The 18320-nt window shown below is 42.2% G+C and overlaps 2 protein-coding genes across 2 annotated transcripts in view; one reads left to right on the top strand and one right to left on the bottom strand.

Moving 5' to 3' along the window:
• The window catches only part of LOC308160839 (semaphorin-4F-like), a gene marked incomplete at both ends in the record, with an annotated part of 15098 nt that extends 4020 nt beyond the window's left edge, over positions 1-11078 (top strand). Inside the window, 7 exons of the mRNA XM_080534774.1 lie at positions 7356-7540; positions 7791-7935; positions 8821-9025; positions 9239-9348; positions 9676-9821; positions 10076-10125; positions 10546-11078. Of these exons, the coding sequence (XP_080390900.1) occupies positions 7356-7540; positions 7791-7935; positions 8821-9025; positions 9239-9348; positions 9676-9821; positions 10076-10125; positions 10546-11078 (1374 nt within the window). The remainder of the gene's footprint in view (positions 1-7355; positions 7541-7790; positions 7936-8820; positions 9026-9238; positions 9349-9675; positions 9822-10075; positions 10126-10545) is intronic.
• A 3759-nt stretch (positions 11079-14837) lies between these two features.
• LOC308160838 (ecto-ADP-ribosyltransferase 4-like) lies at positions 14838-15833 on the bottom strand (the record flags this gene model as incomplete). Its single annotated transcript, XM_080534773.1, has 2 exons — positions 14838-15578; positions 15756-15833. 2 exons carry the CDS (start codon positions 15831-15833, stop codon positions 14838-14840), a joined length of 819 nt encoding a protein of 272 aa, XP_080390899.1.
• Between the last annotated feature and the right edge of the window lie 2487 nt (positions 15834-18320).

Here is an 18320-nt window from a genome sequence, read left to right as displayed (position 1 = left end):
CCCTTTCTCTCACCTGTTCCTCTCTGCTGTTTCTGCGTTCTTTTTCTCTCTCTCTCTCTTTCCATCTCTCTCTTTCTCTCTCTCTCTCTCTCTCTCGCTCTCTGGTGTTTTACCTTTGGTCATCGTTTTACCACCAAGGAGATAAAGTTTACATTTAAATGTACATGTTTGGCATTTAGCAGACGCCTTATTGCAAAGTGACTTACAACAAATACATTTGACTAAGTAAGTGAATCATCTATCCACTAGTCATGCCAGGAAAATAAATCTATGCTTAGGCCAGGGGCCATTAGCAGTCGTTGTGCTAGAGGATGGATTTATTTATTTTTTTTTAAATTTAATTGTATTATTATTACACAGGAGAAACAGTACGGGGGGGTAGCAGATGTCTCAGGAGGGACAATTTTTTTTTATTAAGGGACATAGACCGTTGTGTCAGGTCTGGTTTCTCATAACAATAATGCTATGTGAATAATGCTGATATACAGTATTTATAGTTTAAAGACAGAGTGTAAGCATAGGGTATGGGTTTTTAATGCATTCATTCTGAAATGACAACTTAAAAAGAAACTGATATCTGCACCATTTGCATCTTGCTCCTGTATGAATATCGGTGTAGGCCTGTACTCTGGTATATTATTTATATTATCATATACTATGCTTATTATATTGTATTGTTGCTTTATTGATTTATTGCTTGTTGTTGTATGAGGAACTACATTCAAAAAGCTATATGACATGCAATGTACTGTATGTGTCCAATACAATTAGATGTGTTGAATTTGATTTGGTGTTTGATGATCAAATACCCTATTTGGGGTGTGGTGGTAATCTGTAAATTCAATGACACAATTCGTTACTCAAGTTCTTCTCGTCGGTAAGGATGGAATGGATCAATCTATTGAGGATTTCGTGATCTTAAATGCATTGTGTCATCTCTATAGATCGGGTGTGCAGCATACACAAATTGACAAGGAATGGAGATCTAACACGGGTCGTGATGATTACTCTAGAGATTTTATTAACCAACAGCAACTAGCTTCGTCAGCAGAGTACAAGCATTAGACAACTCATTCTTGAACACAAACAGGTTTAAATACTTTTCATGGTATCCCAGATGTTACGTCGTAAATGAGCTCACACTCCCCTGCCCATCTCTGGCGCCTACGAACCCCAAGGTCATAGTCGGACCGTCTCCGCCTCTTAAGCCCCCGAATCTGCCTATTTGTAATGTCAACTGCTAACAGTTTAGGTCCAAAAAGGTACATCCTGACCTTAGCAGTGACCTAGCCTGATACTCTTGTTAACTAGATAGTACATGCTGACCGGCCGGCGCCTATTGACTAGGACATAAGAATATGTTTTAGAAAACCCCATTAGATCTAACATTATCAATTAAAGCTTTCTGCAGAAAGGATGGTCAACATAGAGAAGCAAGGTCTCTCATGAAGCACCACCCAGAAGACAGGGCAACACCATGTCTTATACTATATACTTATTATACTTCTACTAGGGGTAGTTCTGAAACGTCTGCTCTTGATCACATGCAAGGGTATGGTTGCCTTTAAAACAGGATGCATCTGCTAAACCACAAGACAATTATTATTATTATTAACCTTTATTTAACCAGATAGATCAGTTGAGAACCAATTCTCATTTACAATGACGATCTGGCCAATTGGCAGAACAGAGGCAAGTCTGTACACAAAACACAACACAGTATATACAATATAAAACACAACCCAATATATACAATAAAACATGAGTGCAATACACGACAAGTATCAAAAACATCTATACATCACAACACAGTATGTAAAAGACAGCAGGAGGTGCGGACTTTGGGGGGGACCAGAGTGATATATTTGCTGGAGCGGAGATTGCATGTGCTGGATGAGAAGTTCAGTAGTGAGCAGAGGTAGGGGGGGGATTTGCCGATGATGGATTTATAGATGAACTGATACCAGTGGGTCAGTCACCTGGTGTGGAGTGATGGCCAGTTGACTTGGGAGTACAGGTCGCAGTGATGTGTGTTGAAAGGGGCACCAGTGATGGTGGATGGCAGTGTGATGGATGACGTCCAGTTTATTGAGAAGGTTTTTGGGGGCAATCCTGTAAATGATATCTCCATAGTCCAGAATTGGCAGGATGGTCATTTTTACCATTTACCATCTTACAATGGTACGATAACAGAAAGTTATCAGAAAGTTCAGGTCAACAACAAATCAACAACAAATCAGCATATAATTCAACAGTCTCAGCATTTTCTCATTACAGGGGATTGAATCGTGTTGATTTTTAATTAAGTTGAGTTTGAGTGTGTTTGAGTTGAATTGAACCTTGTCTATGTTTGAGAAGACCCCAGGCTTGTGCTTTTTGGGGGGGATTTGTTTCAGATAAACTGTCATCTCTAGACCACCTGCAACTTTGATATTTAGACATTGATTGATTGATTGATTGAGATGTTTATTTCAAATATGTGCAAAACAGCTACAATGAATATAACGAAAAAAATGGAAAAAAAAACTAATAGAATTAAAAAGCATAAAGCAAAATAAATTATTGCATATTTAGTTAGTTAGTCCACAATTAGTCCAAAATGCAGCAGCGAGAGTTTTAACCAAAACAAGCAGACAAGCTCATATAACTCCTATTTTAGAAACTCTACACTGGCTTCCTGTTAAGTTCAGAATAGATTTCAAGATCCTTCTGCTTATTTATAAAGCTCTCACTGGCATAGCACCAGAATATTTGAAAGACCTTTTGCTAGCATATCAGCCCAATAGAGCTCTCAGGTCTTCTGACGCTGGTTTTCTTTGTACAAAAGAAGAGATTTGGTGAGGCTGCATTCTCATTTTATGCACCAAAATTGTGGAATGCACTGCCAGTTTACATTAGGGATGCAACCTCAGCAAATATGTTCAAGTCAAGACTAAAAACCTGTATTTTTAATATTGCCTTTAAATGACTAAATAATTAAATTAAGATTATATAATGATTAAAGCACTTTGAGCTGCAACGTTTGCAGGAAAAGCGCTATACATATAAAGTTATTATTATTATTATTATTATTATTTAACTTGGTTTCTTTCTTTTTTTTCTTCTTTTTATCCCCCCCCCACATATTTGAAAAGGAGTGAGACATTTGTGGTATGAATCATGCAACAATGATACTGGTGTCTATGTGGTTTCCCTCTTTCAACCGAATACAGTTGCCGTCAAAAATGGTCCATCTCCTCCTCTGAGTTGTCTGAAAGAATGTTCATTATTTTGCCATTTATAAATGATTCAGAGGGTCTGGGCCTCTTGACATTAAGATGTTAGCAATGGACGAATTCAGCAAAGTCAGAGGTGGACAAAGTTACTTCAAAACTGAAGTAAAACTTAAAAAAAAAAAAAAACTATTAACTTGACTACCCTCCTCTGTATCTTGAATGACCTACCCCTTCATCAGAATAAGAATTAGAATTATTTTATTTGCACATACATGACATTGACTTTGTGAGGTTGGTGCATAGGACATAAAAAGCAAAAGCATCCAGGCTTATTTTGATAAATCTTGCGAGACTTAAGCAAAAATAAGCCTGGATTTTCCTTTAGCGACCATGATGGAATACCTCCCTAGTCCTATTCATGTAGCCACTTTCTCACAGACCCAGTTATGAAAATTGTCACATGGCAGGTCATTCCATTTATTCAGGAAGTCGCTATAACCATAGTTCATCTCAGCACAGTTCTCCTGCACGGTTCCATGACTACCTCCATTATCAGGCTGAGTATTCCCCCAGTACCTACAGTAAACAACAGAGCAACAGACAATGTGTTGTGTTACAATGTAATCCTAAATCATTTCAAGCGTTTTCATGTTGATCTGAATGTCAGAGCAGTTTTCTCTTACGCTGTGGTCAGTGGTGTTCCATCCACCCATTTCCAGATCCCTTCCCGTCCTCTGTCAGTTAGACCAATCCAGATAAGCTTCTTGAAGTTGATGATAAATTCCTGTTATTGAGAAATATGATATTGTTGATTGTGGTATGAATCACAAATTTAATTCAATGTAACTGGATTTATTTTTTCTTCAAATTATAGTTTCTGTGTGTGTGTGTGTGTGTGTGTGTGTGTGTGTGTGTGTGTGTGTGTGTGTGTGCGTGTGTGTGTGCGTGTGTGTGTCTCACTTTCTCTCTCTCTCCCTCTCCAACCTGTTCCTTTCTGCTGTTTATGATCACCAGGTCTGCTCCTCTCTCCATACAGTCCTGTCTGCTCGCATCCCAGGTTTTCTGCTCAGTAGAGATGTAGTAAAACTTGGATTCAAACATCCTCCATCCTTTTGGGCAGGTTTGTTCTGCAAGTACACCCCAAAAAAAGAAAACAAGCCCAGAAGTTTCACTTCGCTTGTAGAACGAGGTAATTAGTACAACAAATATTTTCCCAAGCCCCAGTTCTCACATATAAAAGTGCCAGGCCAGTCATTTAGCTGAAAAGGTGTTCGCTAAAACTGTTCTGCACTTCTAGTGTTAAGGATGGCACTTTTATTTAACCTTTAATTTAGAAGGGAGTCCCATTGAGACAAGGGAAGGGAGCCATGCATACACACAGTTTACAATAATACACATACAAAAAAATGACAACATAATAAAACCCAATCAAGAAAAAGAAACAATTGTTTCCACAAAAAGATCCTCAATCAAAAGTTTAAACTACCCTAGCGGCACCAGGCAAGTAAAAATGTGACTGGCGAGCAGAACCCTGTCACCAGCGAATCGCCAATCACCCTGTTACACATGTACAGTAATCATGGGCGTCAGCAGCTTTTTGAATGTGGGGGGGACACTTATTTTTCGGGGGGTCTGGGGGTTCCCCCCCCCGAATTTTTTTAAATAGTAGATTCAATTTCCTGCATTCTGGTGCGTTTTACACCCAAAATAATCTCCCTCTTTCTTTGTTTTTCCTTGGAGCTGGCATGGTCTGCAATTACTGACTACTATTATGTTTTGGTTTAACTCACAGAGGCCTGACACTGACACGTGGCACTTTTTAGGTACTTTATTAAATATGAAGATTCAAAAAGAATCAAAGAGTGAATTAGAAAAGAATGAGGTAACTTTGAGTCAACAAATTGAATAAAAAGTTATGAGGAAACATAAAATATGTACCTAGGCTACTCAGAGCCTATTACAATCAAACTTAGCCCTCTTCAGTGCATTGCAGAACATACAACTATAACAAAAAAAATAATCAAAGAGTGAATTAGAGCTGTCTCCACTGCCCCTGCCTGCTGCCCCTGCCTCTGACTCACTCTCACTCTCAACCACCTATATCAGGAGAAATGGGGATGCATTGAGCACTTGTTCATATTGTTTTTCTCTAATAGAACATTTGACATAGAAATACAATCATCAATACAAAAAATACAATCACAAGCATTTTAGAAATAGAAAAATAAATGGAACAGGTGTTTTCTTCTTATTTTTTAACCCTAGCTCAAGCAATCAGATGCAAAATTGATTCTTTGGGTGGGTGCAATGGCCAAATTAAATAGTGCAAATGCTCAGGGCAATGAACACGGGCAGGAGATGCAATAATGACAGGACAGGTAAGCACTGTGAGGTGTTTGTCGCCATTCTGTGCTTTTGATGACATTTCGCCTGTGTCTGTTCTGCATTTAAACATGTCTAACCGCACTAGTAATGCCTAACAAAACTGCTAGTGCCATATAGCTGATCTAGCTCGTATTTGGTTGGTAGTAGGCTATGCTAATTCTATTGCTAATACAGAGAATGTCTCATAAGGTGCTAACATTCTTATCAGAAAAGCTGGCTGTGTTTGACCTTGGGAGAACGCAATGTTGCTGTTTGGCCACTCACGGGAAAACTTGGATGACTTTGACTTACTTTTCTCTTCTTAGAATTTTTTTTCCTTATATCCATCTTGGTGGATGATCTAAATATCGTCTTGCCTCAGTCTGAATGTTTTGAATCTGCGTGCGTGTCTGATGCTGCTCCTGCCGTGTTAAAAACAGAAGTAAAACGCGGAGTGGACTTCTGGATATGGGCAATCCCCTACTCATAAAGTGGAACGGATTTGATTGTGAAGCAATGAAAATAACGCTGACCAGTCATGCAACATATTTTTTATGGCAAATGTGGGGGGGTCCAAACGACCTTGTTTCAAAGGTGGGGGGGACACGTCCCCCCCCAAATATATGGTGGTGACGCCCATGACAGTAATACATACAATATGCCAGCGTACACTGTTGTAGCAAGCACTGACACTTTGGTTTCAGGAACATTAGAAGATTGGTTCAAATACAAGCCTGGTACAGTACCTCCACTCCTCCGCTGCCATACACATTCCCACAATGCAACATCAAGGAGCCGTCTTACCACGTCTTTGGGCTGCCTCTTGTCCGTGAACATTCTGTGTTGAACCCGTGTCATGGTATATAATCTTCTCCTGGATTTCAGTGCTGACACCTTCTGCCATTTCTCACAAATATATTCTATGTTTGGTTTTTTGTTTGCGTTCTTCTTTTGTTGGACTACCTTGCTCTGTATGTGTGAACTGAGAACTGGACAGTACAGTGCTCGTCAGCTTCTTTATCCCAGCAAAAGAAGGAAGTTCTCATTGAGACTGCGCAAGAGGTGTGTGTGACATTTTCAGAATTTGACAGGAGAGCAAAACTGTTTGACAGTTGCCAAAGGTGACAGTTTATCTTTGCCTACTGACCCTAACCCTGTCTTTGTTCATACCCTCTAGTTTTAGAAAGTCATCAAATAGGGAAGGTAATTTTTCAGTTTTTTCCAGATTATGAAAGTGCATTGTAAGCTTTCAAATGATGTATCATACATTGACATTTGAAAATAGTTGAAGAACATATGCTTAATACCGGAGAATATCATTCTGAATCAAAACACATGCAAAATAGCTGGAAGGAACAAAACGCTGTAAACATCTTACTGCATGTTTAGCACATCACAATTCACTGATAGAACATCAGCATTCTAAAAACACATAACCACACATAATTAGATGGTCACACAGTCCTTGCTTTTGAACATGTCCCAAAACGTACATTTGTTTACAAGTCATGTATCACTTACCCAGTAGCCTATGGCAGACGAGATAGTGAATCCAATTCACAAATTCTAAGTATTTAGTGATCCTAAAACTGTTGTTTGTTATATTGAGCGGGCTCTTCAACACTTCAACTTTCGTATGCAACATTTCAAAAAAAACGTTTTGCTCATTTGCGTGACTTGAATTGCCAACATGCTGCCCTTTTCACCAAACCGTGTCATATTTATCTCTCTCTCTCTCTCTCCATTTCTCTCCCACTTGCTCTCTATCCTCCCTAGGGGGATGTTGGCGGCTCTAAGACCCTGCAGAAGCGTTGGACCACCTTCCTGAAGGCCCAGTTGGTGTGTAAGGAGAGCCGCCTGGGAGGGCAGCGCTATGACATCCTCACCCACCTCTACCCCCTGCAACACAGGCCGGAAGACCCCGCCAGCACACACTTCTACGGCCTCTTCACCTCCCAGTGGTGAGAGAGAGTTGGGGGAATGGACAAGTGAGGTGGGGGGCGAGAGAGAGGGAGAGACAAAGAGATAGAGGGGAGGAGGTGAGAGACAGATTAACTGTGTGTGTGTGTGTGTGTGTGTATGTGTGTGTCTGTCTGTGTGTCTGTGTGTCTCTCTGTCTGTCTGTCTGTCTGTCTGTCTGTGCGTGCGTGCATCTGTCTGTGTGTGTGTGTGTGTGTGTGTGTGTGTGTGTGTGTGTGTGTGTGTGTGCAGGGGTGGAGAGCGCGTATCGGCAGTGTGTGTATACAGTGTGGCTGACATCGCCACAGTGATGAAGACCAGCGGCTTCGAGGACACAAACAGGAGGTGTGTAGACGGGAGGAACGCAGAGGCCGTGCCCAGCCCTCGGCCAGGACAGGTAACCCCTCTCTAGTGCATCAAATCAAATCACATTTCAATGGAGGAGGCTGTTCTTAAAAAGGGAAATATGGAGGGGGAAAAAGAAAAGAAGGAGTTAAAGAGATGGTTGAAGAAAAATAGAGAGAAAAGGAGAACGAGGACAGAGAAGTGTGTGTGTGTGGGGCTCTTTCTCCTTTTCTCTCTATTTCCCCTCCATATTTCCCTTTTTCATCACACACCCTCTCACAGAAAAGTGCAGTTGGAAGTGCACTGCAAACGATATAGCAGCGACTACATTCATCATTTGAAATTGGCAGCTCCCTCAAAGATCCTACATGATTTTTAATCCCACGGTTATAATAATAATAATAATAATAATAATAATAATAATAATAATAATAATAATAATGCATTTTATTTATAGGCGCCTTTCAGAGCACTCATGGACACCTAACCGAGCATAATTTAAAAACAAGCAACAGATTCAAACAGGTTAAAACAGTGATTCAAAACAGTGATTCAAACAAACAAAAACAAACAAAACAAGACAAACCAAAAGATTTAAAAACCAAGTAAAAATCGATTAAAAATACGCCAGTTTAAAAAGGTGTGTTTTCAGGCAGGATTTGAAGGTGGGGAGAGAGTCAATTTTGCGGATGTCTTGTGGAAGAGAGTTCCAGAGACGGGGGGCAGAGTGACTGAAGGCTCTAGACCCCATAGTGGGCAGAAGTCAGGCGGGCAGAAGGTATAGTGAGTTGAAAGGCAGTGGAGGATCGGAGAGTGCGAGAGGGAGTGTAGGTGTGAAGGAGTTCAGAGAGAAATGGGGATCGCAAGATTGTGAAGGGCCTTGAAATCAGCATTGACATATCAAACTGACTAACTGTCTGTCTCTTTCCTCTGGTAGTGTATCGACAACAGCCTGAGGGCTGAGGGCTTTAATACCTCACTCAGGATGCCCGACACAGTGCTGATGTTCGCTAAAGAGCACCCACTAATGGCACGCACGGTGGACACAGCGCCCCTACTGGTGCGGCGGGGAATCACGTATTCCAAAATTGCTGCCACCAACATCTCTGGTAGTGATGCTGTCGTGCTACACCTGGGCACAGGTGAGAGAGAGAGAGAGAGAGAGAGAGAGAGAGAGAGAGAGAGAGATGGTGGCGGGGGGGGGGGGACAAGATACGGAGGGATGGAATGGATTGAGGGAAACGTTTCCATCCCACTTCAAGTTAAGATTAGACTAGATAATAAGTTGATGAATTAACTGTTCAATCCCTGTGTGTGCGCATGCGTGTGTGTGTGTGTGTGTGTGTTCTCACTAGATCAAGGGGAGCTACACAGTGTGTCTGTCGTTGGCAGAACTGCGACCGTGCTGCAGGAGACCCCCCTCACAACCTCTGTTGAGCCAGTCAACAACATTCTGATACACCAGGTATGCCACACACACACAGACACACACACGACACACACCCGTGTGAACACATCCACATTCTACACAAAGTGTACAGACACACACTCCAACACGCTCCTTTGTGAACCCTCTCCTCTCTGAGGGCCATACTCTGGTGGGCTCGCGATCGTCCCTGTCCCATCCACACACATACACACACACACACACGCACACACACACACACACACGCACCTACAAACATGCACACACACACACACACGCACCTACACACACGCACACATACACACACACACACACACACAGACACACTCTCTCTCTCTCAAACACACCCGCTCCCTCTCGTCTCAGGGCCATGCTCTGGTGGGCTGTCCCTCATCCCTGTCCCGGGTTCCCGTGGAGGGGTGCTCTGTGTACCCCAGCTGTGAGGTGTGTGCACGGGCCCAGGGCCTCGGCTGTGTCTGGGACCAAAACAAGTGTTCTGTAAGGCCAACAGGGTGAGTCCACCACCACACGTCTCTCTCTCTCTCTCTCTCTCTCTCTCTCTCTCTCTCTCTCTCTCTCTCTCTCGTTGTCTCTTGCCGTCTTTCGTTCTCTCTGTCTCTCCCTCTGTCTCCCTCTGTCTCTCTCTGTCTCCATTTTTTCTTTCCTTCCTTATAACTTTTTTCCTTCAAACTGTCCTCTTCACTTGGTATCATATCGTAGCATAAGGTCCCTAACATGTCTGTTCTTCTCTTCCTCTCTCTGACAGATCCCCAATGCAGAATGAGACCATGGACCCTTTGAAGGTGTGCGGCTCAAGTGAGTATGGCCACTGCTGCACTCTAGTACACATCTGTTAACTGTATAAGATGTGTATCAGCATAAGTACACATTGATTGCTAATCTACTACAAATCTATGGTGTCACAACTTCTCTCTATCTCTCTCTCTTCATTTTCCTTTCCACCCTGTTTCTCGTCTTTCTTGTACTGTACAACTGTTCCTCTCTCTCTGCCTGCCCCCCTCTCTCTCTTTACCTGACCCTCTCTCTCTCTCTCTCTCTCTATTCCTCTCTTTGCCTGCCCCCTCCCTCTCTCCCTCTCTCTCTCTCTCTCTCTCTCTCTCTCTCTCTCTCTCTCTTTACCTGTCTCTCGTTCCCTGTCCTCTTTACTTGACCCCCCCCCTCTCTCTCTGTCTCTCCCTCTCCCTCCCTTCTTTCCACCCCTTCCTCCTCTCTCAGGGCGGTGTGCCCCGGTAGTGAAGGAGCTGCGTGCGGTGGAGGGCCTCCGCGTCCTCCTCCCCTGCGTCAGCCTCTCCCCCGAGCCCTGTGTCTGGGAGCACCCCGGGGGCCGCCACACCGTCCAGCGCCACTCCCACCTGGAGGTCACTGTCTCCGGAGCCAGCCTGGGGCTCTACTCCTGCCGCTGCCCGGCCCCGGGACAGGGGGGACCCTGGGGAGGACAGCCCTGCCTGACAGCCTCCTACAAGCTGACCCAGGAGGGCCCCACTGTGGGGGGCAGGTCAGACACCGGTGCGGGGAGGCCCCCCGTGGGCGAGTATCTGTCCTGCGTCCTCGTCGGGGCGCTGGTCGGAGCCTTCGTTGTGGTTGTCGTTCTGAGGAGGCGGAGCCGTGGTGTGGCGCAGCTCGACCCGTTGGTGGACGGTTACAGGAGGAGCGCCACGGCAGCCAATCAGGCAGCCAACGCCGGCTATGAGAACGAGTTGGCGTTGAGTGACGCGGCTCAGGGCCAACCAAAGGGCGGTGTTTTGTGAAGAGACACAGGCATACTGGGGAGATGAGAGAGGCCGTTGTCCTGGTTCTCTCTCTCTCTCTCTCTCTCTCTCTATGTTTCTCTCTCTCTCTCTCTCTGGTTCTCTCTCTCTCTCTCTCTTTCTCTCTCTGTCTCTCTGTCTCTCTTTCTCTGTGTGTTTCTCTCTCTCTCTCTGGTTCTCTCTCTCTCTCTGTCTCTCTCTCTCTTTCTCTGTGTGTTTCTCTCTCTCTCTCTGGTTCTCTCACTCTCTCTCTCTCTGTGTCTCTCTCTCTCTCTCTCTTTCTATCTCTCTCTCTCCCTCCCTCTGTAAACACTGACCCCCTTCCCCTTATATTATATGGTTGCTCTGTTTGCCTCTCAGGTTGCTTTTTGTTCTATTTTAAATGACTCTCATTTGTCAATGTCGTTTGTGAATTATTTTGAAAAAAATACATGTTATATTTTTTTATTGTTTGCAGATTTTTGTACTTCGTTGTTTGCGACCGTATTACCCAATAAAGCAATGCATTCAGAAGACATGAGACAATCAAATAAATTTCAGCTGAAGATGCAGGTGTAAAGCTATATAGTCATGTTACAAATGCAGTGGTTCAAACATACTGTACATATTTACAACCACTATCCCCTAAGGGTGCATTCGTAAATTCGCTCTGTTATCTGATCAGCACTGAAAACGTTTTTGTTTTTCATGGCAGCAGAATCAGCCTGCCGTGCTGAATCTGGTCAAATCATCTTCTCCTAAAATGAAAGACGACTCTGGGTTTGTTTTTTTAACAAAGAAACATCTCAGGTACGTTACTCTTGGTCCTCCAAACATTTTTGTTGTTAGAAGACCTCGGCAATAGCCCGGGAATCAACTCTTTCCCATCACCCACGTAAGGCAATTATATTTCCACTCATTTGTTTTTCCAAAAAGTACATATGAATTTAATGTTCTATTATTTTCAATCCAATATAACTGTTGACATAATTTATAATTTTAAAAAAGGGGGAAAAAGTAACGTTTATTTAACCAGACAGTTGACCTAGCCACGGGCGGCTCAGTCAATCTACTGTAGAAAGCACATGGTGACAACAATCCAATGAATAGAATACATTTATTTCACTTGTAGAATGTAAAAGAATGTCACTTCCAACTTTACATACATCTTGCACGTCTTAGACCATGAGTAAACCATCTCAGCAAAACCAACTCATCCCAACAAGTCCCAATAGAATATATGAAATTAAATATGTTTAGAATATAATGTTAATATACTTAATCTAATTTACATATTACCCAGCATTACTATCTCAAATGTAAGTTTTTGTTAACAGTTTTGGATTCAATGCTCATTGTGAGATTATATTGAAGTTGAAATGTAAGTACATTTATTCTGAGAAAAAGAAATCTGTCATCAAGAAATAACTATTTCTAACAAAACCACACTAGAAATTATTTTGAACAAAATGTAACTGAAGCATTTTTCCCATTTATATTTCAACTTTATTCGTGCAGTGCACTAGGAACATGACTTGGTATTCTAGCATGCTGAACAAGCTACAGTACATACAACAGCAAGACGACAATACAACAATACTCAAGACAAAATATACAGTACCAATATGAGTGAATAAATATACCGTACAACTTAGTGCAAGAACATGTAAAGTGCAGGTGCAATGATCAGGAGTTATTGAGGAGGGCTGTGGCTTTGGGGAAGAAACTGTTCAAGTGGCGTGATGTTTTTGACCTGGTGGCCCTGTACCGCTGTCCAGAAGGGAGTAATACAAACAAGCTGTGAGCTGGATGTGAGGGGTCAGCCACAATCTTGCGTGCTCTCTTCAGTGATCTGGAGCTATGGAGGTCTGTGAGGGGAGGCAGGGGGCAGCCGATGATCCGCTCAGCTGTCCGTACGACTCTTTGTAGCTTGGCCTTGGATCGGGCAGACGCAGAGTATCTCCATAATTGTTGTTATTTCGATCTCTTAGACAAATGTGACCCGGTCTGGTGAAATGCATTTAAGGAAACAGCCTTCCTTAAACTAAACTCCACAAAGTTGGAAGCATACAATTCTCTAGAATCACATTGTATGCTGCATTAAACATTAAGATGTCCCTTCACTGGAACTAATGGGCCTAACCCAAACCATGAAAAACAGCCCCTGACTATAAATGTGTCTACATACTTTTGGCTTTGTAGTGTACATATTTGTTGTTTGTTTTTACCCCATTCAAATAACACTCTGTGGAGAAGTGGTGTTGCTGTGAGTGAGTGAGATGCTGAGGTGTATAGCTGCTGTGCAGACAAAACAGAGGTCCTTCCTGTTAGTCAACCCTTTCAGACCACTACCACTGATGCAGCCTGCATGTTGTGGTTGACATATTCAGCAGAGCCGAGCCTGAACCCAGATAGACACAGGACACATCTAACCTGACACCATAAACCCTCATCTTAACATGCATCAGTAATACATTATTACAACAATGGAAACGGTTTCATATCAGATCCAATTTAAATTGATCTGCATGTTTACAATTTTTGGTCAATGTTTGTGAGAGAAATTAAAAGGGGAAAAAAGGTGTAAAGTCAAAGAATGAAAATAAAAAGAGGAAGTAGTAACCCTTCAACCATACACCCTCCCACCACCATTATCTCTCACTTATTCTTTAGAGACCCCAAAGGTTTCCTTCTCTCTGGTCTCTCTTTGACTCAAGTAATTGTTTTGTTTAAAGCCATGACTAATTGTTTCTTGACTCAGAAGAGTAGTTCATCTCATGCTGATGATGGCTGTGTTGAGAGCCGGCTGGTTGAATACCACATGGCTTATTTGTTTCTTATTCATTGTTGCTTAAATACAACCCTAGAGTTTATGTGCAGTGCAAATGAACTAGGGTTTGGCTGTTATACAAGGTTATAGGCAGTCAGCGATAATTGATATCATAAGCACAATATTATCACTGGACCCAATAATCATCTTGAGCTGTTGCTTGTTTCTGGTAACATAGCACTTATCATTCAACCCATTTGATATAATTATGCACGTTTTAGTTTTGACTCTAAAACAAGTTATTACGTGTAATGCGTTATAATCCTATTTCCCTCTACTGTACCAAGCTCAGGTAGTTAAGCCAACTCAAAATCAGTAGAGACAAAAAAAACAAAATCATGCCAAGTGATTCTCTTTATTGACCTAAAACAAAGCGATAGTGCAAGCTCTCAAAATAATATGATAAAGAATAAACAGTTATTAAATAACACCACAATAAATGTACATTTAATTAAAATTAAATTGATCTAAACATAGATTGTAATTTGCCATAATAATTAAGCATTGATATTAAATGTTCAATGTTGTATGATATCTGATTAAATTATAACATGAGATTCACTTTGCATTTCTCTCTTTCTGGGCTGTACGCACAGACATTTAACATACAGTTAAAAGACTATGATGAAGAATACATTGTTATTAAATAATAACACAATAAGATATTTAATTTATCCATACACAGGTTATAATTTGCCATGATAATTAAGCATTGATATTTTCTTTCTGGGCTGTATGCACAAACATTAACATACTGCCCTAATGCAGTTTGCCCCAAACTGGTACGTTTTCTGACAAAAGATTTTGACTACAAGAACATTGGTTTGGTTCCTCTTGTGGGTCATAGGAAAGATTTACTGTAGGAGTCACAGACAAAGAAGCGACCAACACTCAACAGAAAGCTAAAGCAGCCTATGCTGTTAAAGATCACCGTGTGCTGTTAATTATGCTTAAACAGCCCTACAATTCATATTGCTCAAGAACCCAATACTCTTCAGGTTATGGACAACTTCGCAGTCCCAAGGAGTTTTAACTTTTTCTTTTGCTCCTATTTTGAACACCTCATAAGGAGGAATTAGCACCTCCTTCTCCTTATTACCCAAAACTGGGTAGGCCTTAAGTTCAACGCCTAAACAGGTCTGGATCTTAAAGCAGGTCTTTTTTCCAAAATTAGGGTTAATATTCTCGTTAAGGGAGCTTGATGCAAAGAAGCCGAATCTGATCTTGTCGTTGACTACACCCTCAAACACCGATTTGGTTCTTCGATATGTAGTTAAACATTTCTTCCTTTGCTTTACTTTAAGGAGGCGTATAGCATCGGTCAGCAGGAAGTGCAGAGCGTGGAACTCAAAGGAGGACGTGTTGTACACTTCCTTACTGGTTCGGACCTTGTCATTGAACACTGAGTATATTGGAACCTTTCCTCCTGCTGTGTACACACAGATAGCCCTGAGATGATCCCTTGTTAGATTGTCATTGTTTTGTTTGTGTTTTTGGACACAACGTTCTGCTTCTGCACCCCTCCAGGCCTTTTGGAATTCCCCCTTGACTTCGTTCTTGAGATATTCGCTACTCACTTTGTGGAGCATTTGCGTAGTGCAGCCGAAGTACATGTCATCGACAGAGTCAGGGACCATATTCAATGCTGCGGTTTCACTGGAGTTGAGGCAAAGCCGACGGAGGTGATGGACCTTCAGACAGTTGAGAAAATGTGTCACAGAAGGAGAATAGTTTAGACTAAAGTAAATACATGCACGCACGAGTATGCACGCACGCATGCACACACACAAACACACACACACACACACACACACACACACACTCACCTAAACTATCACACTCAATTGTATAAAAATAGTACATCTTACCGCCTTCGAATCCACACTCAATGTCCAAGCACCCAAAAGATACAACACAGCAAAGGTCAGCATCTCGCCTCTCGCCATGATGTTCAACAGCACCTGTATATATAGGCTTCTACCAATACCACCAATGATAAAAATAAAAAAAAAGCTTTCACTTTGCAATCATGACCAAGAGTCAGTGTCACCTGACCATCGAGCTGATGGGTTGCTCTAAAACACTCACAGACAGTCATATTGAATTTAGTCATCCCCTTAAAAGCCCAACGAAAATTAATTTAAAAAAATGTTTACCTGTATCTGAAGTGTAGCAGTCAAGATGTCAGCGTTCAACTGTTAGGTGGGCCTTAATATACCTGCACTAATGTTCACACCCCCTCCACTCTTTCTGGTAAATGTTGTATGACAATTTCCCTCAAACCACACACAAGCATGCACAACTCTACCTCGGTTCACCACGATACCCTTTCTCTCATGACAAGAAGTGAATAGTGATTCTGAGAAGTTAATAGTCCCCTCTTTCACACGAACCCTTCGACCCCAAACCCGACCGCTGTTGTCAACGATACCTTTTCTGATTAATACCGTGGTCAAGAAACAAACCTCTGGTGGTTTATTTCCACTCATCTTCCTGAGCTACGTGTGAACATCGCAAAAACCCCTGATGGCCTGTATGGTCAGGGTTAACGTGCGTGTGCGTGTTCATGCGTGGGTGGGTGAGAGACTGCAAATGTGCAATGTCATTGGAAAATGTATTTCTATGATTATGAATATAGTATAAACTTCGTCTGTCAATCAATGCTTGAGCTGTAATGCATGGATTGTTGTAATGCATGGAATAAAATGAGGAATGGTATCAAACACACGTTTAAAAATCATTACTCATTCCATTCTGTGAGCCCGTCCACCAATTTCTACCTCCACCAGCCTCCACTGGTGTACACAATACTGTACATAGAAACTGAATTATAAAAAAAGAAAAAACTGATTATAGCTGGAAGCCCTGCCATAGCTTTTTGTCCCTCCTAGGCTCCTCTATCCTCTTCAGCTGAATGCCCTATCTGACTATTCCCACCTAAAAACCCTCCGGTGGCAGTTTTGGGTACTACACAGCACAGCTGAATGGTTTGATAAGCGCCCTCTGTCCCATCCCTACATGTCTTTTGCCCGTGGGTGTGATGTTCGATGCTGTGTGTATGGGTGTGATGTTCGATGTTGTGTGTATGGGTGTGATGTTCGATGTTGTGTGTATGGGTGTGATGTTCGATGTTGTGTGTATGGGTGTGATGTTCGATGTTGTGTGTATGGGTGTGATGTTCGATGTTGTGTGTATGGGTGTGATGTTCGATGTTGTGTGTATGGGTGTGATGTTCGATGTTGTGTGTATTGGTGTGATGTTCGGGTGTCCACATACTTTTGGCCATGTAGTGTATCTTTCAGCCCATTCGTAGGACAATAAGAAGACATGTTGCTCTGATAAGTGATATGAATGTGCTCTCCAGAAGAAGAGGCAGTGGATACAGAGGACATGTTATGATCAATACATGATACACAGTGCACACAGTTTCAATGCAATCCATCATAATCAAGCGATTGGACTTTTTCCAACCATTTTCATCAAGATCATTTATCTCAAAGTTATACTACGGTATATTGATTTTTTGGGGGATCAATCATCGCTTGAATGCCACGGCCTATTTGAGTATTGTTGCTGACCGTGTGCATCCCTTCATGGCCACAATGTACCCATCTTCTAATGGCTACTTCCAGCAAGATAATGCAACATGTCACAAAGCAAAAGTCAAGCAAGTTCAATCACACACACACGCACACACATGCACACACACACACACACACACACACACACACACACACTGTACACTATTGGATTCCTGTAAATGTTGGGGTGGAGGTGGCGTGACTTAAGCAGGATGAGGTACAGAATGTTGGATGTCTACATTCCAGCAACATTGACACACACACACACACACACATACATTCACACACACATATACACACACATGTGCACACACACACACACACACACACACACACACACACACACATGTTTATTTGTCTCTGAGGACGAAGGCCAGGTTGAAACTTCTCAAATACTTCAAATTATACAGCTGAAATTTAAGTAATAATTTAGAATCTTACTTAACAAAGAAAGGTTTGAAATTGCCCTGAAATTGCCCTGAAGGATCCAGGTTATGTTTCTTTATAAGAGATTTCACAATAGCAATTTTCAATGCCAGGGGGAAAATACCAGTCAGCAAGGAGTGATTTACAATCACTAGCACTTCATCCTCTAGAGTCTAAACACAGTCTTTAAAAAGTGGGTCTTAGTAGGTTTTAATTGCATTATTTTGTTCCTGAGCATTTCTTTATCAACAGCAGCAAAAACATTCATAGCAGTGTTACGTCTAGTGGTCTAGCACCATGGCCTGGGGTGGTTCTAGTGGTCTAGCACCATGGCCTGGGTTGGTTCTAGTGGTCTAGCACCATGGCCTGGGGTGGTTCTAGTGGTCTAGCACCATGGCCTGGGGTGGTTCTAGTGGTCTAGCACCA

The sequence above is a fragment of the Nansenia antarctica genome (genome assembly GCF_963989245.1).
Source record: "Nansenia antarctica genome assembly, chromosome: 6".
Classification (NCBI taxonomy): Eukaryota; Metazoa; Chordata; class Actinopteri; order Argentiniformes; family Microstomatidae; genus Nansenia; species Nansenia antarctica.
The sequence above is the reverse complement of the archived record's forward strand: the minus strand, read 5'-3'. Positions and strand labels throughout refer to the sequence as shown.